This window comes from Sebastes fasciatus, chromosome 1, assembly GCF_043250625.1.
Source record: "Sebastes fasciatus isolate fSebFas1 chromosome 1, fSebFas1.pri, whole genome shotgun sequence".
Classification (NCBI taxonomy): domain Eukaryota; kingdom Metazoa; phylum Chordata; class Actinopteri; order Perciformes; family Sebastidae; genus Sebastes; species Sebastes fasciatus.
Genome location: NC_133795.1, coordinates 13,514,422 through 13,532,312, shown reverse-complemented (window position 1 = coordinate 13,532,312; position 17,891 = coordinate 13,514,422). Strand labels below are relative to the sequence as shown.

Sequence of the window (17,891 nt, the reverse complement as noted above, 5' to 3'; positions counted from 1 at the left end):
GCCGGACATACTAACGTTTGCAGCTTACGTTAGAGCAGATAAACACACAGTTTAATCCACTTCTTACACCTTTGCTCTTGTGGTTTTGGTAGTGTAAAGGCTAAAATAACTCTGTGCAACTAGTTTTTGTCTTACTACCAGTGGGTAACCTCCGGGTCTGAAAAGTGAAACCAATACAGAAGTGCCTTAAACTTGCGTTTTTTCTAATAGCCACCAGGGGGCGACTCATCTGGTTGCAAAAAGAAGTCGGATTGTATAGAAGTCTATGAGAAAATGACCCTACTTCTCACTTGATTTATTACCTCAGTACCCCCCTATAGCCTCTCTTATATTCCAATATATGGGCATCTATTTTGTGCAGAGTTTGACTGGAATGTCATTCATGATAATTTGTATTGAATGTATTTTTAGTTGTTCAGTTGGTTTACACATAAAGTAATGCACAAAACCAGCTGATTAGACTGTTGTCAGGTTATTAAATAGGTCGCTATAAGGACCATAGATGTGGGTCAATAGGGGCCTACTACACCCAATATTAGGTTTTATCCAGTGGGCTACATCTGGGTCTGAAAAGTGAAGCCAATGCAGAATTGCCTTAAACTTGCATTCTTTCTAATAGCCACCAGGGGGCGACTCATTTGGTTGCAAAAAGAAGTCGGATTGTATAGAAGTCTATGAGAAAATGACCCTACTTCTCACTTGATTTATTACCTCAGTAAACATGAGTTCATGGTCTCAATCGCTAGTTTCAAGTCTTTTACAATTCAGCATGAAGTTCATTTAGTAAATTATGGTCCCATTTAGAGTCAAATAGACCATAAAGCAGGGGATGCTTTAGGGCGAGGCTACATTATGATTCACAGGTTGTTTTAAGTTCATTAAAGTTAATTGTAACATTTTGTTTGTCTAAAAATGTCTTTCTCAGCATTTAGTTGTACTTAACTCAACCCTCTACTGTCACTTCTGGCTGAAAAAAAACCAAGATGACGATGGCCAAAATGCCTACTCGAGGCTTCAAAACGACAGTCCACAAACCAATGGGTGACGGCTATGTCCACTTCTTATATACAGATTATTGGTACCTTCAAATGGGGTGGTGTTTACCGGGTTCACGAGAAGAGTCCATATGAACGCCCCCCTCATGTGGTATTCACGACCTCGTAAGTGGAAAGTTGTGACGTGTTTGTTGATGTTGTCAGAAATGGCGGAAGCCGTGGAAGTAAATTTTTTGGTGCATAATAAGTTAATATAATGTAATTTTGGTTGTGTTTTATAATTCTCCGTAATTGTATAATATGTCTGAGGAAAATGTTGATATTCCCAACAGCCAGATCTTTTTCCTCAGTCATTATGCCTTTGCATTTCCTGCATTATGTTACCCACTTTGTTAGCCTCTGTGGCTTCTAGACACCAACAGTAACTTTAACATTGCCGTTGCTTAGCAGCGGTTTCTCATGACTTAACCTGTTGAACGCCAAGCATATTGTGTACATGACTTCCCATGTTGTAAACACGAGCTCACAAGTTTAATTTGAAAGCACCATATGCTTACTACAGACTCCATGTACACCTTTTCCACATGTGAACAATTAAAATCGTGACAGACCTGTTGTGACTAGTTACGGTTGCTAAGCAATGATTGGACAATAGCTGTTCCGGGGACGAGTTTAGCGACAATCAATTAGGAAATGGGAAATTCTAATTTTCCTCTAAATAACTGTGATTCACACTGAAGTGTTCAAGCATTATTAATGGCATAAGTAGTGTAATTAGACTTAAATGTGGTCCTTTCATGTCACGCTGAGGGTTTTCACCCCATTTGTTTTATTTTATTTTTGCTAAATCGCCTGCTCTACCCTTTATTTAGAGTGTATTGACGGAGCATTTAGGAGGACGATATATCCAGAAAAGGCTATCACTTAAAGTGACAATGTGTGTACAGTATGTGCGCCCGCATCGTCTGTTTGTGTGATTGATTCTGAAATCGGACATGCCACAGTCAAAGAGCACTACTATCTATTCTTGCCTCCCCCTCCACACACATACACTTTGCCGTTAGTATCACTCACCATTAGATGCTGTGAAATCGATGGCCACAGTGAAATTGATCTGCGTCCTAGAAGGGGGATGGAGAGGAGGACATGGGGAAAAAGAAAAATCAACGACAGAGACCAGCCAGCAATAACAACAAGCCAGGCCTCATTACATTCCTTTGCTCTCACAGCCAGTCACACACACATTATTTGATTGGAGAAAAGACGATACCTGAAACAAAGGAACATCATACACAAAAATTTGGCAATTACTTCTCATTATGATATAGATACAATCAGACACAGAGCGCAGTCGCTCAGTCAGTCGTCAAATAAGATTTAAGTGATTACACTTTTATCTGACTCTCACCTCCCAGGAGAAGGCGTAGTCTCCTCTGAGACGCTGAGTTGGGTAACAAGCAGTTGATGGAGCACTTAAGAGCAAATCATAATCCAATTTTCCCTGCTGATGAAGCTCTCGCCTCTTCTTGCTAATTTACGACAATGAGACAAGGCCTTTGGGGGCCCGAACGACAGCCTCTCATTATCTATGAGAGCCGTCGGAGAGGAAGGCGAAAGAATGCTAATAAAACGAACGCGTTAAAAATTCACATTAACCTTTCCGTTTGGGGAGGGGACGGAGAATATGCCACAGCCTGACTCTGCTAACCTTAGCATTCATTAGGCTAAAATTGATTGCATTAATTCATGAATGTGTTACAAAGGGCTGCATCATTCTTGATAAAATGACAATCACAATATTTTTTTTTAAGAATTGAGATCAGTTATCAGGCAAAGTGTTTCTTTTCTTCTATAACCAAAACAAACTATTGCTATTTGCACTGTTGCATTTCTTGTCTCTAAACGTGTCCTACAAAAAAACAAAGCAAGCATATTATATTAAACATTCATTAAAATACCAACACAGTCAACAACATACCTGCACATAAAAAAAACTGTCGATGGATCTATCTCCCCATTGATCTTGCAACGGCCAATTGACACCAAACGTGTCATCACTACTTTTGACTTCACAATGAGCAATCTGATATTGTGCATATCCAGCTTACATTAAGCGCAACAACCCCCATCAACATACATGCCTTGAATGCCGTTACCATCAGCATACCCAGCCAGAATTATATGTTTGCTGAAATATTGGTGACGGTGAAGTTTACCTGTCAACTCCGGTTCCATCTCACTTTTTTAACGTAACAACAAAGCATTACTTAAACTATTTAATTTAATTAGGTTGTCCCTGCAAACATAGACGGATCATATTTAATATCTCTGGTAGAGCTAACATACATTTACAGTAACGTTAGTGCTTGATACACGATCGAAAAATGACAGGCTAGGCTTGCATCTGCCTGCTACATTACTGCGACCCAGCCTGACCCATGGATGTATAAAGAGAAATGGATACAGTGTTCTATGAAAGTAGCTCAGTTGCGCATGAAGCAAAAAAATCCTTGACTTCCGATTATAAAATAACTCAGATCTTCCGGCGATCTTCCTCAGTCATTGGGCCCATATAGGCGCAGTAGCATTTCCTTTAACTGGGAGTTAAATGAGCCTTCAGTTGCTGGCTCATTCTCATGAACGGAGGAAGGGAAATAACTCTGTATTCGGCTATTAGTGCAAGTTTTAGGACCTAATGATCTAATATGTGCTATAAAAGTGTTCATTCTGGGAAGTTGATTTTACTCAAAAAAAAAAAAAGATATATATATATCCACTGATTTACAGACATCTGTTTCCCAAAGTAAGTCTATGGGAAAACGTATTTTTGGGCTCACTGGCAATAATTCCACCGTTTGGCCACTATGTCAAATTTGCTTCAAAGCCTGGCGCTCTTCCTCTTGAACCTTGGTGGGTTCAAGAAGAGTCTATTGGCCTTGAAGTGCATTTATGCATGCTGCAGCAGGGACACATTATGAGCACTATTTCTAAAAATTCAACTCTCCAAAGCAAATATGGCCTTCAGAAATGAGACTGGGTACATGCCTGAATCGAGATTGCGATCTTTTAACGATTAAAGTGCCGCCCTAGTATTACTATCTCTGCATGGGAAGGCAGGTTGGCAAACTGTAGATCTGCAACAGGGAATGGTATTTTTTATTTTTATTTTTTTTACTGTGGTTCCCCCGTTTTCTCCTCAGTTGAAAATTTAGGTTTTTAGTGTGGATACCCCATCCACTGTGTGTGCGTGTGTGTGCGTGTGTGTGCGTGTGTGTGCTTTTGAGCTAAATGTCAGTATTTTTTTTAAAAAAGCTCCGACATCTTTTGTAGACTCTTGTCACTCTGTTGAACCCTCGTAAAATGAGCTTCATTGACATTTCAAATTTACACTGTGGTCTTATGTACACTAGTAGGTTAACTCTTTGATTAAGAGTTAAAATACATTACATTTCTACATTAGGCTGCTTTTTATTAACCTGCTATGAGTGCACTGAACCATAATCAGTAAAGAGAGACATGGCTTCTGTCATTATAGTCCAATCATATGTCCTCTCATCCCTCACTACTGAGCTGTCCCAGTGCTGCACAGTCATTTGAATAGCCAAATTATTCTTGTCTCTTATGATAACAGTGGTTATCAAATGAGACATAAAAGCCGCCAGAGTTCACTTTGCATCGTGATGAAAGGTGTAACTCCAAATATTACAGAAAAGTGCTTTAACAGCTGAAAAGATTGTTACATGTGCTGTTTCTCCGGTTTTCCTGCCGCAAAGTGCTGAAAGACAGTTTAGTGACACACTTTCCATCCATTTTGTAAAGAGCAAGACACATTTGCAAGAACCATCTCTCTAATGTGTCATCCAGTAAGTGCCAGAGTAATGTTAGGGGGCCGACTGATGGGGATGATATTTTTGAAGTGAGGCCACTAAACCTTAAGGTTATTGTATCATAGATCAGCCAAAGCCAGAGACTGTCAGTGGAATCTGTCACACCTGTCAGCTCTGCCGGAGCTCATAAAGCCCATGACAGCCTCCCCGCTGTGATGGGACAGTGGAGATCAAAGCAAAAGCCCAACCCGCCTGAAAAGCACACTTCACCTGAGACATACTTGATATTCACATGTCAACCACCAGCTCTAAAACTAAACTGAGGTCGAAGGGCTGGTACCCGCTGTGCAGACAGTTTGGCCTTAGCTAGCTCATTCACAATATATTTGGCACTTTAATAATACTACAGACAGCACCTAGTGTGAATTTATTAATCAGATTAACAGAGTTAAGTGCTAATGGTGTCACTACATGAAAGATAAGGGGATAGAGATATGTATTTTAATGTAATTTTAATGAAGACCGATATATTATACTTGTCATTATCAGTAATTCACTATCAAGACGACTTTCTATAATAGTTTGCATGTGCCATTAATCCTTTTACGACTTCATTATTATTTTAGTACTGTAGTTATGGTCATCATTGCTATCGACAGTTAATCAGAATTATCCTTTTAAAGCTGCAGTAGGCACAATTTTCCTATTAACAATTGCTCAAATGACTATATGAGTGTTTTAGCGTGTCTCAGCTGGGGCTGCACGATCTATCGTGTCATGCTACAACTTTTTTGCTAGTTGATACAAAAGGAAAACTCCCACAGTTCTCATTTTCCACGACTAATCCAGTGTTTCTCATTAATTACAGTCTAGGCAGACCCGCCACATTTTCTTAATGAACAGTCTATATTTAACGAATTTAACAATTGGTGTCCGCATCTACCCGGGGGTTCAACTCGGCGGGTCAGAGACGGTCGCTCGGGGTAGGAGGATCCTCTCCCCGTTGGCCCATTTCCTCCATGTGAGCCATGTATGGCTACAGTAGGTCGGCTTTGTAAGTCCTGCAGTGAAGGTTGCACGTGGCTCAGACCATAAGCTTTACAGCGCCCCTCGCCCGGACCTCGCCACTTCCCGGGGCTCTGGACTTAGCGCTCGTTGCACCTTCTCTCCCTGCAGGGAGGGACGGGGCTCCCTAGCGTGACTGCCGTCAGTGCGAGGGATCTGCGGTGATGTTGGCAGCCCACCCGACCCATTTTGAAAACTTTTTTGCCATGTCATCATTATTCATATCTATACAACCAATGTGTTTATGATTACATTTTTTTACTAGAGCACAAAATTGTTTATCTAGTCTCTTCATTTTGCTCTCAAAGTGCACCAGATTGATGCATTTAACTTAAAAATGTTGCCTACAAAATTTAGGGGACATATTCCTGTATTTCTTTCATATCTCAACATATAAATCACAGGAAAAAAATATTGCAATATGATTTTTTTTTCCAATGTCGTGCAGCCCTAGTTTCAGCTAATTTTTTTAGGTTTTACAGCCTGCGACTATACTTGTTTGGTTCAATCTCACCGCTGATGAACCCAGTGTATGCTACCTGCCTAGCACAATGTTAGCAACTACCTGAACATACAGTGTAAGGGAGCATTTAGCAGCTAAAGAACTGGATATTTTTCTTGGGAGTTGGTGGAGAACAAAATAGAGCTGAAAGGAGAGTGTAGTATCTCAAAAAAAAAAATCGCGATACTCGATATTTTCAATATTTTCTTACACCCCTAATAAAACGTAACTGTGTTTTTAACTAGTTCCTGCTCTCTGCCCCTCTTATCAAATCAAACATATAATTTCCCTCCCCAAATGATGTTCCGTTGGCTTACACTTGTAAATGAAATCGTGTTTGTTTGTTTTAACAGGAATCACAGTCATACAAGCCTGACATGGTTTCTTTAAATATGCAGCCAGTCACTCACCCTCCTTTGATGTAATCTAGGAACGTGAACTCTGACTCCACTGAGAACGAGAGCAGGGTCACCTGGAATTAAAGAGCAGGAGAAACATTTGATTAAACCCGGTGGTAATGACCTTTTCCTCCTAAATGCAAAACAAACCTCCACAGCTTGTCATGGTTCAACACTTGACACAAACACTTTAGAAAAAGATGCGAGGCGGCTGGTTTCCGATGACTGATTCATTTACATTGCCAGAGGACAAGTTTGAAGAGATGATGAGATGCATTTGTATGCATTACGTGCACATGCCCACACTGCTGGCTAAGTCCTGTGAAAATTGGTGTCTCAATCGGACGTTGGTGTCGCCTAGTCTGATCTCTCAGATCTTATGTCCTTCTAGTTCTGCAGCGCCGTCATCTTTCGTTTTGTCCCATTTACATACTTAACTGCCACAAAGTACATCTTGCATAATCACCTAGAGTACCATCGACTGTAGTATATAATGATTAAGTAACTGAATCAACAAAGCTTATTTCATTGCTTTTTACCAAATGTTCTAATGAATTGGTGTGTGATACGATAATTAATGAGGAAATCTACTTCTTCTTTTTTCACAACATGGAAAGCACAGATTGGCATCTTCTTCTAAGGAGCCAACACTAGTGTGATATAATTAAAGGGGGAATCATTTAACAGAAGAGAGGTAGGTGTGGAGCAGAAAAAAAGAGGCACAGTGCCAGTCCTGCTGCTGGAGCCATACTCACTGTCCCAGAGTTGACATATTTCTTTTTCTTCATTTTCTTCTTTGTATTAATCACCTAAAAAAACAAGAGGTACAGGTGATCTAAAATGAAAATTAGCCAAAGAAACTGCTTAGAATTAATATTGTGGCTTTCAAGCAAACATATTACTATATCATATAATGCATACTTATTTCATATAAAAGATTACATGATAAATCCATACATATTTGTACATAAAATACAAATTACTATATGTACACGTACTGTATACAGGTGTGTAAACCAGGGTCAGTAAGGCAACTTTTTAATTATTGTTTTAGGGCGCTTTCACAAGCCATAGTGCGTTTGGCTAGTCCGAATCAGAGTGACATTGATACTTTTGGTTCGTTTTCTATTTAGTCTGGTTCGTCTGGTTTCACAGTGCACAAATTAAAGCGGTCCAAATCAAAAAAAAATTGCCGAGGGGCGTGTACTAAGGAGCGAATTGGTCTTTTTTGTCTCGAGAGCTGCTACTTCTGTGCAGGAAATCGTGGACTCTATTTTTGTGGACTTTATTTATCATATTCTGTATGTTCTCTTCAGCCCAGATGTCAAGCAATTATCGGACTTCTGCAGAAGTCCAGGTCTGTCGTGTACCTGGGTCCATCTCAACAAATGCCAACACAGGCAACCTTCGTTTCTGTTGGCTTGGAAACGGTCCGAGACCATCTCTTGCACCGGTTGTTTAGGTCCGCACCAGAGTATGATTACTGCGTTCACAGCCGCCTAAACGAACTGCACCTTACAATAATTAAGTAGGAGTAAAGTAAGTAAAGTATAATATTAATTTAAAATAATCTAACCTATTATTAATTAATTATTATTATTAATGCCTGTTAAGAATTTAACAGGCATGTGCCAAAACAATTAAAAAATTTCATCTTAATGAAATCTGCCATAAAAACGTGTTTCCCTAGGCTGGGCTCATTTTATTCAGACTCTGAAACAACAGTCAACCATCCAACTGAAATACTGCATTACTAGCGTCTAATTATAAAACACCCTGTAATTCCTTGTTTGCTAGATTTGGCTAGCAACTATGTATTTTTACACACACTGAATAAGAATTTCCATTACTCATCTCACTCTCTTTTACACACATTCACATCTTGTAGTTTTACAACAACAAGTGTAATGAGGGCGTGTATGTGGGCGTCATGAGGAGAAGCGAATGCCATCACATAGATGTGTGCAGTTTGTCTGTCCAAGTGACAGAGCGGACAATAAAGATGATGAGAGAGGATGTGTGTGCATGAAGTAACAGATGTGTTTTAGCTCATGTAAGAATATAGAAACACTTAATCTTGAGTAACTTCTACATGTCAACAAATTTGAAAATTCAAACACGAATGTGAGGCTGCAAAGAATCGATGGGTGAGACAGGCTTAAGCCTCGAGATTTACATTTACTGTACCGGTATTCTACCGGCTCCAGAACGAGAGAGAAAATGTCAATCCGAAGACCAAAGACGTCTCAGCTCATTACCTCGAACCTCTATGGCTGCTAGGCATGAAAGTGACAGCCCCTAATTTAACATGGAGGGATGGCAATTTGTCTGACACACTGAACAATCTGCTGATGCAAAAACTAAAGGGCCTTTCAGTCTCACTGGGAGGTAGAGAGGAATCGAGAGTAGCGTATAATGGAGCTGACATCCAAAAGACAGGTATTTGTCCTTCGGCTGAAGGCCACCAAACCACAAACTTGAAGGTATGGAGCTCAACAGTGAGGCTCCGGAAGTGAAAATCCCATTCATATATTCTGAATCGGGATTTTAATTATTAACTATTATGTCGTAACCATCCAAGGTAGACTTTCCACGAGCTTGTGAAACGATGGTATATGATCCTGTAGAAGCCACAAGTCCGTATGATATCAAAAAAACATGTTTTATTTACAATGTCACGGAAACGTATCACACTACCCGCAATCCTAAGTGTAACAGCGACATCTCTGATTGGTGGAACTCGCTGTTATCATGGAACTGTTAACCACACCTGCGAATGGTTGGTGAGGGTGCATGCTCGTACGTGCTGCTCCACGGTCTGCTCCCAGATTTCACACCGGGCCAACACGGCTGCTCGTTTGGAAACTTTCTCTTATTACAAAAATACTTCACTGAAATGTGTTTCTGAAAACATGTGAGGAGAGAAATAAGGCATGCAGTTGCTGATTCTGTCTTAATTTTATATCGACAATGGTTAGTTTAAAGGTTTTTGGGGAGTTTCCAGAGGTGGCCATTCGCAATGGTTTATGGGATGAGTAGTTTCTTCACTCTTAAAATAATTATGTACACCTTCTTGTACTGTTGCCTTTTTCCGTTTTCCAATGTTTTTTTTAATCTGAATCAAATGTTTTATGGTCACGATTCAACTCATAGCTGGTTGGCTTGGTTCCATGATTAAAACTCATTTTCGTCAAATGTCAATTGAGTAATGAACAGGAAATTCAACTAAATTTTAGTGAGGAAAAACTGGCATGGCCATTTTCAAAGGGATCCCTTGACCTCTGACCTTAAGAGTTTGTGAATGAAAATGGGTTCTATGGTACCCACGAGTCTCCCCTTTACAGACTTGCCCAGTATATGATAATCACATTTGGTTTGGGGCAAGTCATAGTAAAGTCAGCACACTGACACACTGATAGCTGTTGTTGCCTGTTGGGCTTGAGTTTGCCATGTTATGATTTGAGCATGTTTTTTATGCTAAATGCAGTACCTGTGAGGGTTTCTGGACAATATATGTCATAGTTTTGTGTTGTTAATTGATTTCCAATAATAAATATATGCATACATTTGCATAAAGCAAGCATATTTGCCCACTCCCATGTTGATAAGAGTTTTAAATACTTTGCAAATTTCCATTTTGAGCATTTTTACCATTTTTTAAAAGTTTTTTTTACAAGCGTTAATGTTCAATGGTAGCCTTCATACTCATAATCTTACAACAGAAACATTTCCATAAATAAACATAACATATTCTGCTCTAGACAAAATAAATAGTGTTTTTGATAAACACAGGACACGTCTATGTCATTTTCAGGCCGTGCCCATCACCTTTGGATTCTGGGACATTTAAATGAGTTTGGTTTGTAATTTGCATACAGAGCTGTGTTGTGTGCTATTATGGGACACGTTAAGCTATCCCATGAGAAGTATTGAGGAATAGCTATTATCATTCTAAATCCCTGGATTGTTTTCCTATTAATCCTGTTTCATGCTGCTGCTGCTTAGAGCTCCATTTCTGTGTGTGTCAGCATCCAGGTGATTATAGTGGCAAAATAAATCTAATAACAAATGAATAACTTGGGCAGAATAAATATTTAATTGGATGTATAACTGCTTGTGGGAGGTGGAGAAAAATGCCCAAATACTGTACCATACAAATGTATGGAATAACTTTTTCTACATGTTTTTTGTAACTCTTGAATAAATGTATTGTTTTGCCGCAGGATATGAAGATGGGGAGGAATGTGCTGGAGTAATGGGAACAATGCAACAGTGATATCAGGGACAGAAATGTCACTCGTGTCAGAAATAAGATCCAAGACGTGCCGCGTAGAGGGAATTCCAGATCTCAGCAGCCGACAGACGTGTTGTTGAACTATGAAAACACTGGCATTACTCACCTCGTACACATTGAACTGGCTCTGCCCTCGAGCTAGCTCTCGGTAGCTGGTCGTAAAATCCCCAATGAAGTCATGGCTGGGAAAAGGAATAAAAAGAGAGAAGAATATGTCAGGTACAAATAACAGGACAGATGTCGGGGACAAAATGGAACTTTGTGACAAATTATCTGAAATATTTCTGAAAAACTTTAACCTTAAACTTAGCTCTCGTTTGAGTTCATATTTGTTTAATTGAAGATTACAATCACACTCACCTGCCATCTCTGTCCCAATCGTACACCTCCACCTTGATTGTTCTGGGGGGAAAAATCAGACACACATAATAATCAGGTTAGATTTTTCTGGAGCTTTCAATCATATCATGATCTTCCCTAGCATATGGAGCTCACCCAGTTATCATGGAGTTACAACTTTTAAGCCAACTAGGAGGAGAAGTCCCGAAAAAGTGCTCAGAAAAAAGCTTCAGAACAGCTACTAATAGATCTTTTGGTAGGTCAAGATACCATGCAACAACTGTACTGTATCACCTTACTGTATTTGAACATCATTCAGTTCAATGCATAAAATAATCATTGTGCCATTCACCAAAAATGAACTAATTCAAACAAGATGGAGAGAAAGTAATCTGAGACATTGCTGGGTGCACTGATCTCTTAAACTTCCACATTGGCTCCATATTGTTCAGCGTTGTTCAAACATAACAGTACTGCTATGACGGCGTGGCAAGGCTTTGGCGATGTTCACACAAGACTAGTCGGGGCAGAAACTTACGTTCTGCAAGGTGAGAGATTGTTTACTGCTGCCAAACTGTCTTGTTATTTGGTCCTCGGCATGGAGAGAGAGAGAGAGAGAGAGCAGTTCTCCAGTTTCGGCATCAGACCAATTTACAACCATTGTAGCTCGCCAATGTCTATTTTCTGCTGCTACAAAATGACCTCTGAGGCACAGCAATTAAAAAAGATGAACCCTTTGGAGTTTCTTTTAAACAAACAAAAGTTATATTTACATTCAGTGTTTCTCACCAAACTACATTGCCAAAAGTCAAATTTAATTATAAAGCACATTTAAAAACAACCCACGTTGATCGAAGTGCTGTCTAGACCAGCAGGTAGCTGAAATCATAAATGGAAGAAGCATCAATTCACAGCTGCTCATAGGCATAAATAAACAACACATGGGCATGAGTCAGCCACATCAGGAGGATAGAGAGTAAAAGTTTTGAGCCTGGACTTAAAAGAGTCAATGGAGGGGGCAGATCTGATGCTGTTCCACACACAGTTTACAGTTAACAAGGATGGACAGGTTGCCAAGACTGTTGGCATTAATCACTTTAATGGAGTCAGGTGGGCCAAATAGGTCAACTTCAGAATTGCCTTCATTCAGCTGTAGGAAGTTTTGTGCCATTCAACACTTTATAACCTCAATGCAGTTCATGAGACAGATTTTTATATATTGTGTGTATCCTTGAGGTTTAACAAATGTGTTTAGTGCATCTCCTTCCTCCATAAAGCATTTGCAAAGCTGATTTTTATAAATGTTTTATTTTGTACATGGTTTACATCAGTTTTGACTTGCTAGCAGTCTTCTTCTTCTCCACTGCCTTTGTTGGCACACATTACTGCCACCAACTGCAGCAGATTAGTGTGAAACCTCCGGCAGGATTTGCCCGCCTACGTGCTTGCAGAATACAAACACACACTTGTAAAAACATTGCTCCACAGCACTACTAGTGGTCAAATGATACCTTTTAAAATATTCTGCGTAGGGCTGTCAGAGTTAACGCGATAATAATTAGTTTTAACGCCACTAATTTCTTTAACGCATAAATGCAACTTGCGATTTCTAGGTTGTAGCGGGCTCAGTTTTAAAGCTAGAGTGAAGATACTGGTACCATATGAAACTAGAATCCAGTGGTACCAACCGTGTCATACTAGCTTATTGCAAAGGAGGTTAAATAACGCTCCAAACTTACGCCAAATTTTGGCGAGGAAAAACTGTCATGGTCATTTTCAAAGGGGTCCCTTGACCTCTGACCTCAACATATGTGAATGAAAATGGGTTCTATGGGTACCCACGAGTCTCCCCTTTACAGACATTCCCACTTTATGATAATCACATGCAGTTTGGGGCAAGTCATAGTCAAGTCAGCACACTGACACACTGACAGCTGTTGTTGACTGTTGGGATTCAGTTTGCCATGTTATGATTTGAGCATATTTGTATGCTAAATGCAGTACCTGTGAGGGTTTCTGGACAATATTTGTCATTGTTTTATGTTGTTAATTGATTTCAAACAATAAATATATACATATATTTGTATAAAGCAAGCATATTTGCCCTCTCCCATGTTGATAAGAGTATTAAATACTTGGCAAATCTCCCTTTTAATGTGCATTTTGAACAGATAAAAAATTACTTTTGGGGTTTTGTCTCAACCACGAGGCCAACATGTAACATTTATCAGAACATTTAGGGAATACAGTGCTTGTCTGAATAATGTAGGTGCTATAGTGTCATCACGCTGGGGAAAAATAACCACTCTCCTCAGCAACAACTTCATTAGCGTCATTAAGGCTTTTGTAATTAACAAGGACAGGAGACGGCAGCCACAGGTGTGTGCTCCTGTTTCATGTCAACCCTTTGAGCCTTGGAGTTTTCAGTGCCAGAAACACGAGGCTCATCATCACTATTGAGTGGTACAAGGAGAAGAACCACTGAGGATGTCTATTTATGCGTCTGTCTAAAAGAGTTCAGTTTGGTGTGTTAACAACTGAATGATTCAGTGGATCTTAAGTAATTATAGGTATCTCAAACAACAGAATTTTTAAATATTATACTTGAGTCCTTTGATATAATTTCATTTAAAAGTTAAGTGTTTTGAAATGGTGCTAAGGGATCCCTAAAATCAATTAAAACGGCTGTCACGTTGTTCTAAATCTGGGATGCTTGCCAGCTTCAGAACAAGGCTGAGCAGCTGGCTGCACGTTGCACGACAAAAAGTCAACTTGTGTAAAGCACTCACTCCAAAAATTGCAACTCGCAAACTGCAGCACATGTTAACTTCCAACCGTTCAAAAGAACTTCAGAAAAAAAAGACACTGATGACATTTTACACAAATGCAGCAGAAACAATGTCCCTGCAGAGTGAAGAAGAAGAAGAAGAAGAAGAAAAAAAACAAAACTTTTTTTTTGGCACTTTCACTCCTGAGTCACATTGATCTCACCCCCATGTCTACCCTCTCCTCCCCACTTCGTCTTTCACGAGTTCTGACACCAGCCCAGATCCAAAGAATATGGAAGCAAGCGGCACATCAGAGACTCCTCTCCCGACACGGAGGAATTGAAAGATGCCTGAAATAAGCCCAACTTCCTCCCTGCCACCTGGCCCCTGTCGTTTTGTGGTGACAGTTTGTTCTTTTGAGGTTATCTTCAAGGCTGCGGGAGAGAAAATGTGCACCTAGGCGGTAGAAATGATGCTTCTCTTCCAATGTGGAAAGGGGAATAGGTAGAGGTAAGATAGATACAGCGGAAATGGAGAAGGAAAGGCAGAGAAAATAGTCAGTCTTCCTTTCCCCTGACCGATCCATCGAGTGCTAAGTGCAAGTTTTAATGCACGCTGTTACTCAGAGTACCAGGAAGCCGTCATCATACCGGCTCAAAGCATTCACCATCATTTTATTTCCAATCCAGACTTACAGCTGCATCAAAGGGACTCAGATCCTTGAGTGGCCCCTTGAGCTCTCACAACAATATACACTCCAAAACTAATCTGCCGCAGATATCCTCCGCTACTATTCCAAGGCATCTTTAATAAACATGACTCATCTTCCGTAATGGAGGCGCATATAATTGAGGGGAAAGAAGGGAGACTGCATTTGACACTGAACAATTCTTCAGCTCCAATGACACTGTGATCTTTTGCCAGAGACGGAAATAGACGACGCGTGAGTCACCTGGGCTGGCATGTTAATGAAGAAGAATGGATCCTTTTTGATGTTTTTAATCAGCATATAAGAGTATATACCTTATGTACCACCTACCCAGAGGAAACATAGTATACAGGGAGGATGTATACAGTACATACAGTAGAGAGATGGAGGGGATTTAAATTTCCATTATACAACAACTTGGAAGCACCTTCTGTTTCCCTCCTCTCTCTTCACACTCCCTCATCCTCTTCTCCTTGACTTACTCGTCTGGAACTTTGACATATTGGATTTCTGTTTTTCCTTCTGTAACACTGCAAGTATACTTTGCTGCCTGTGATCAATTATTCTCCTCTCCTTCATTTCTCCTCCTCCCTCCTCCCTCCTCCCTTATCCCTACTTTGCTTTCCTTCCTTCTACTCTCCTCTTCTTTGCCAAAATGTAGTCTTCCAGAGCTGAGTGTCTATGTATGTATTTTTGCTCGCTGTCACCAGAGACTCCGCTGCATCCTGCCATTTGAAGAACAGTCTGTCTAATCACTGCGCCATCCAGTTGGAAGGTAGACAGGTTTTTATCCTCGTCTGTGTTCGCAAGATATTCTAAAAGGTTATCAACAGATCTAAAATATGGTCGACAGATAGCCTCTGGCGATGCTTCAGATCTGGGATTTTGGGATGTTGTTTCCTAGCAATAACAAGCAACACTTTACCGAGGACAGATTTAATGCAGCAACGATCGTGCACGGTCCAGTAACCTTTTTGGATTTTGTTCAGTGTGGCTGCACATTGTTGTGGATGTTGACTTTGCAGCAGAATAATTTAACATTATGTATGTATTTTTCTCTATAATGAAAAGTTAATACCAAAAACACAAATCCTGTTCTTTGTTATAGTTGTTGTTAGGGATGCACTGGTCCCACTTTTGCTGTCCTAATACAGATACAAAAACTAATCATATTATAGATATTATAGACACCAGGAGCTGATCCAATACCAGTGCTCTTTTTTTTTCTATCTAAAATCTATATCCTGCACGTTACTGTGTGAAACTGTTAGGGATCATTTTATGTGAAGGGTAAAATGAGGCTGTAACTACACTTCACTTCTTAATTAGGCTACATTATAAGAGGACAGGCTCATACACCATTTATTCCTTATGGGAATTATATTGTTCGTGAAGGTTTTAACAATGACCGATATGGCCGATACCTCTTCTGCTTGATGAGATCGGGTACGCCTCAGGTACCAATTGGATGTATTGGATCAATAGATCTCTAATGGTCATAAGACATAGAGCTTTTTGGTCACGCTCATTACGTTGCCAGGTTGTATTTGAGAAATGTGAAGGTATTTTTTTTTTTACTGTAGTCCAACAGCAGTCAGACCAACAGAGGAGCATTATTTTGCAAGTCACAAGTAAGTCTCAAGTCTTCGCCCTCAAGTCCCAAGTCCTAAACTTTGAGTTTTGAGTCCAAAGAAGTCATAATGTGCTATTCACCAAATGTAATGCCATTAGCGTCTCTGTCTGTATTTTCAACCCGCACATTTTGCATACTGCAATTCGTTTTTTCTTGGCGACCGCCACAAAATTATCGGTATAATTTTTTTCCAACTGGCACTCAGTAATGTAACGTTAGTCTTTGATGGTTCTCTCCTGCATCTTGATTGGATGCTGGATCTGGGGAATTAAGTGTCGACTTGGTGGGAATAAATAGCGTTAATGTTAGTTGTTTCAGGAAATGATTGCTTCGGGGCACACTTTTTAAATAACATACTTTCCTCCAAGCCCAAAGATTAAAAAGTATCAGGTATTTTCAAGTCAAAACGCTCAAGTCCAAATGAAGTCATGAGTCAATGGTGTTAAAGTCCAAGCAGACCAGCACCACACCTAAATCATTTCTGGCAAAGAAAAGTTTTCAAATGTATTAAGAAGTTTATCTATTTTTAAGTGAGTTAAGGATTTGACTTGGAAACTGGGTTGGTTGCACATCCTTGTTTTTGTGACAGCACTTAAAAAACTGACCATGCAAAAATACACTGGCCCTAACAAAGACAGACTGAAGACTGAATGGACAGACAGTCAGCCCAAATGAAGTGCAGCTGTCAGTGAGATCTTTACAGTCACTTCCATCCACGTCCCACAGGGACTTTCACTGTTTTAGGATACAAGACTGTCACTGAGAGAGAGACACCATGGATCTGAAATATAAAGTGTATTTTCCATTTTCTGACTTGAGAGTGCCATAGATAAAAATGGATCTCACATTTAAAGCCTATCAGAGTTAATGGCACTTTGCTTCAGCAGGAAGAATAGAGTGCAGCAGCACTATTTCCAGGTGTCTGTGTACCAGTGCTTATTTGTCTGGCCCGAGAGAGAGAGAGAAAGTCATGCAATCAGCTCTCTTTTAGCAGAGACGCTGCGTCTTCCTCCCTTTTGTTCCTTTAGATGTCAGTTTGGAGAGCGGAGTGGCCCTTTTGGAAACGCCCTTTGTTGAATTCCAACTGTTCCTTTTGCCCTTTAGTGCATCTAACGAGAGGAACACTTCCAAACTAAAGCGCTCATCTAATTAGAGCAAAGTAAAATCAGCAGTAGGTCATCCACTGACATACTTGAGCAGCTACTACTCTCAACAGATAGAGGTGCTTCGATGCCCTCTCCAACATGTGCTGGAGCGAGAGAGAGTAGACTGAGTGCCAACTCCGATAACCAGCAGCTGGAGCCACAGTCACCGCCTCTCCACCCAGATACAACTGCAATAAACACAGCAATGCTTCTTAT

The 17,891-nt window shown here is 40.1% G+C and overlaps 1 protein-coding gene across 2 annotated transcripts in view; it reads right to left on the bottom strand.

The window, feature by feature from the left end:
- The window catches only part of cpne5b (copine Vb), a 137,626-nt gene that overhangs the window by 16,946 nt on the left and 102,789 nt on the right, over positions 1-17,891 (bottom strand). For both annotated transcript variants that reach the window (XM_074630415.1, XM_074630423.1), the window contains 5 exons: positions 11,442-11,483; positions 11,188-11,263; positions 7,543-7,596; positions 6,800-6,861; positions 2,070-2,116 (listed from right to left, as the gene is read on the bottom strand). In XM_074630415.1, coding sequence (XP_074486516.1) covers positions 2,070-2,116; positions 6,800-6,861; positions 7,543-7,596; positions 11,188-11,263; positions 11,442-11,483 — 281 coding nt within the window. The remainder of the gene's footprint in view (positions 1-2,069; positions 2,117-6,799; positions 6,862-7,542; positions 7,597-11,187; positions 11,264-11,441; positions 11,484-17,891) is intronic.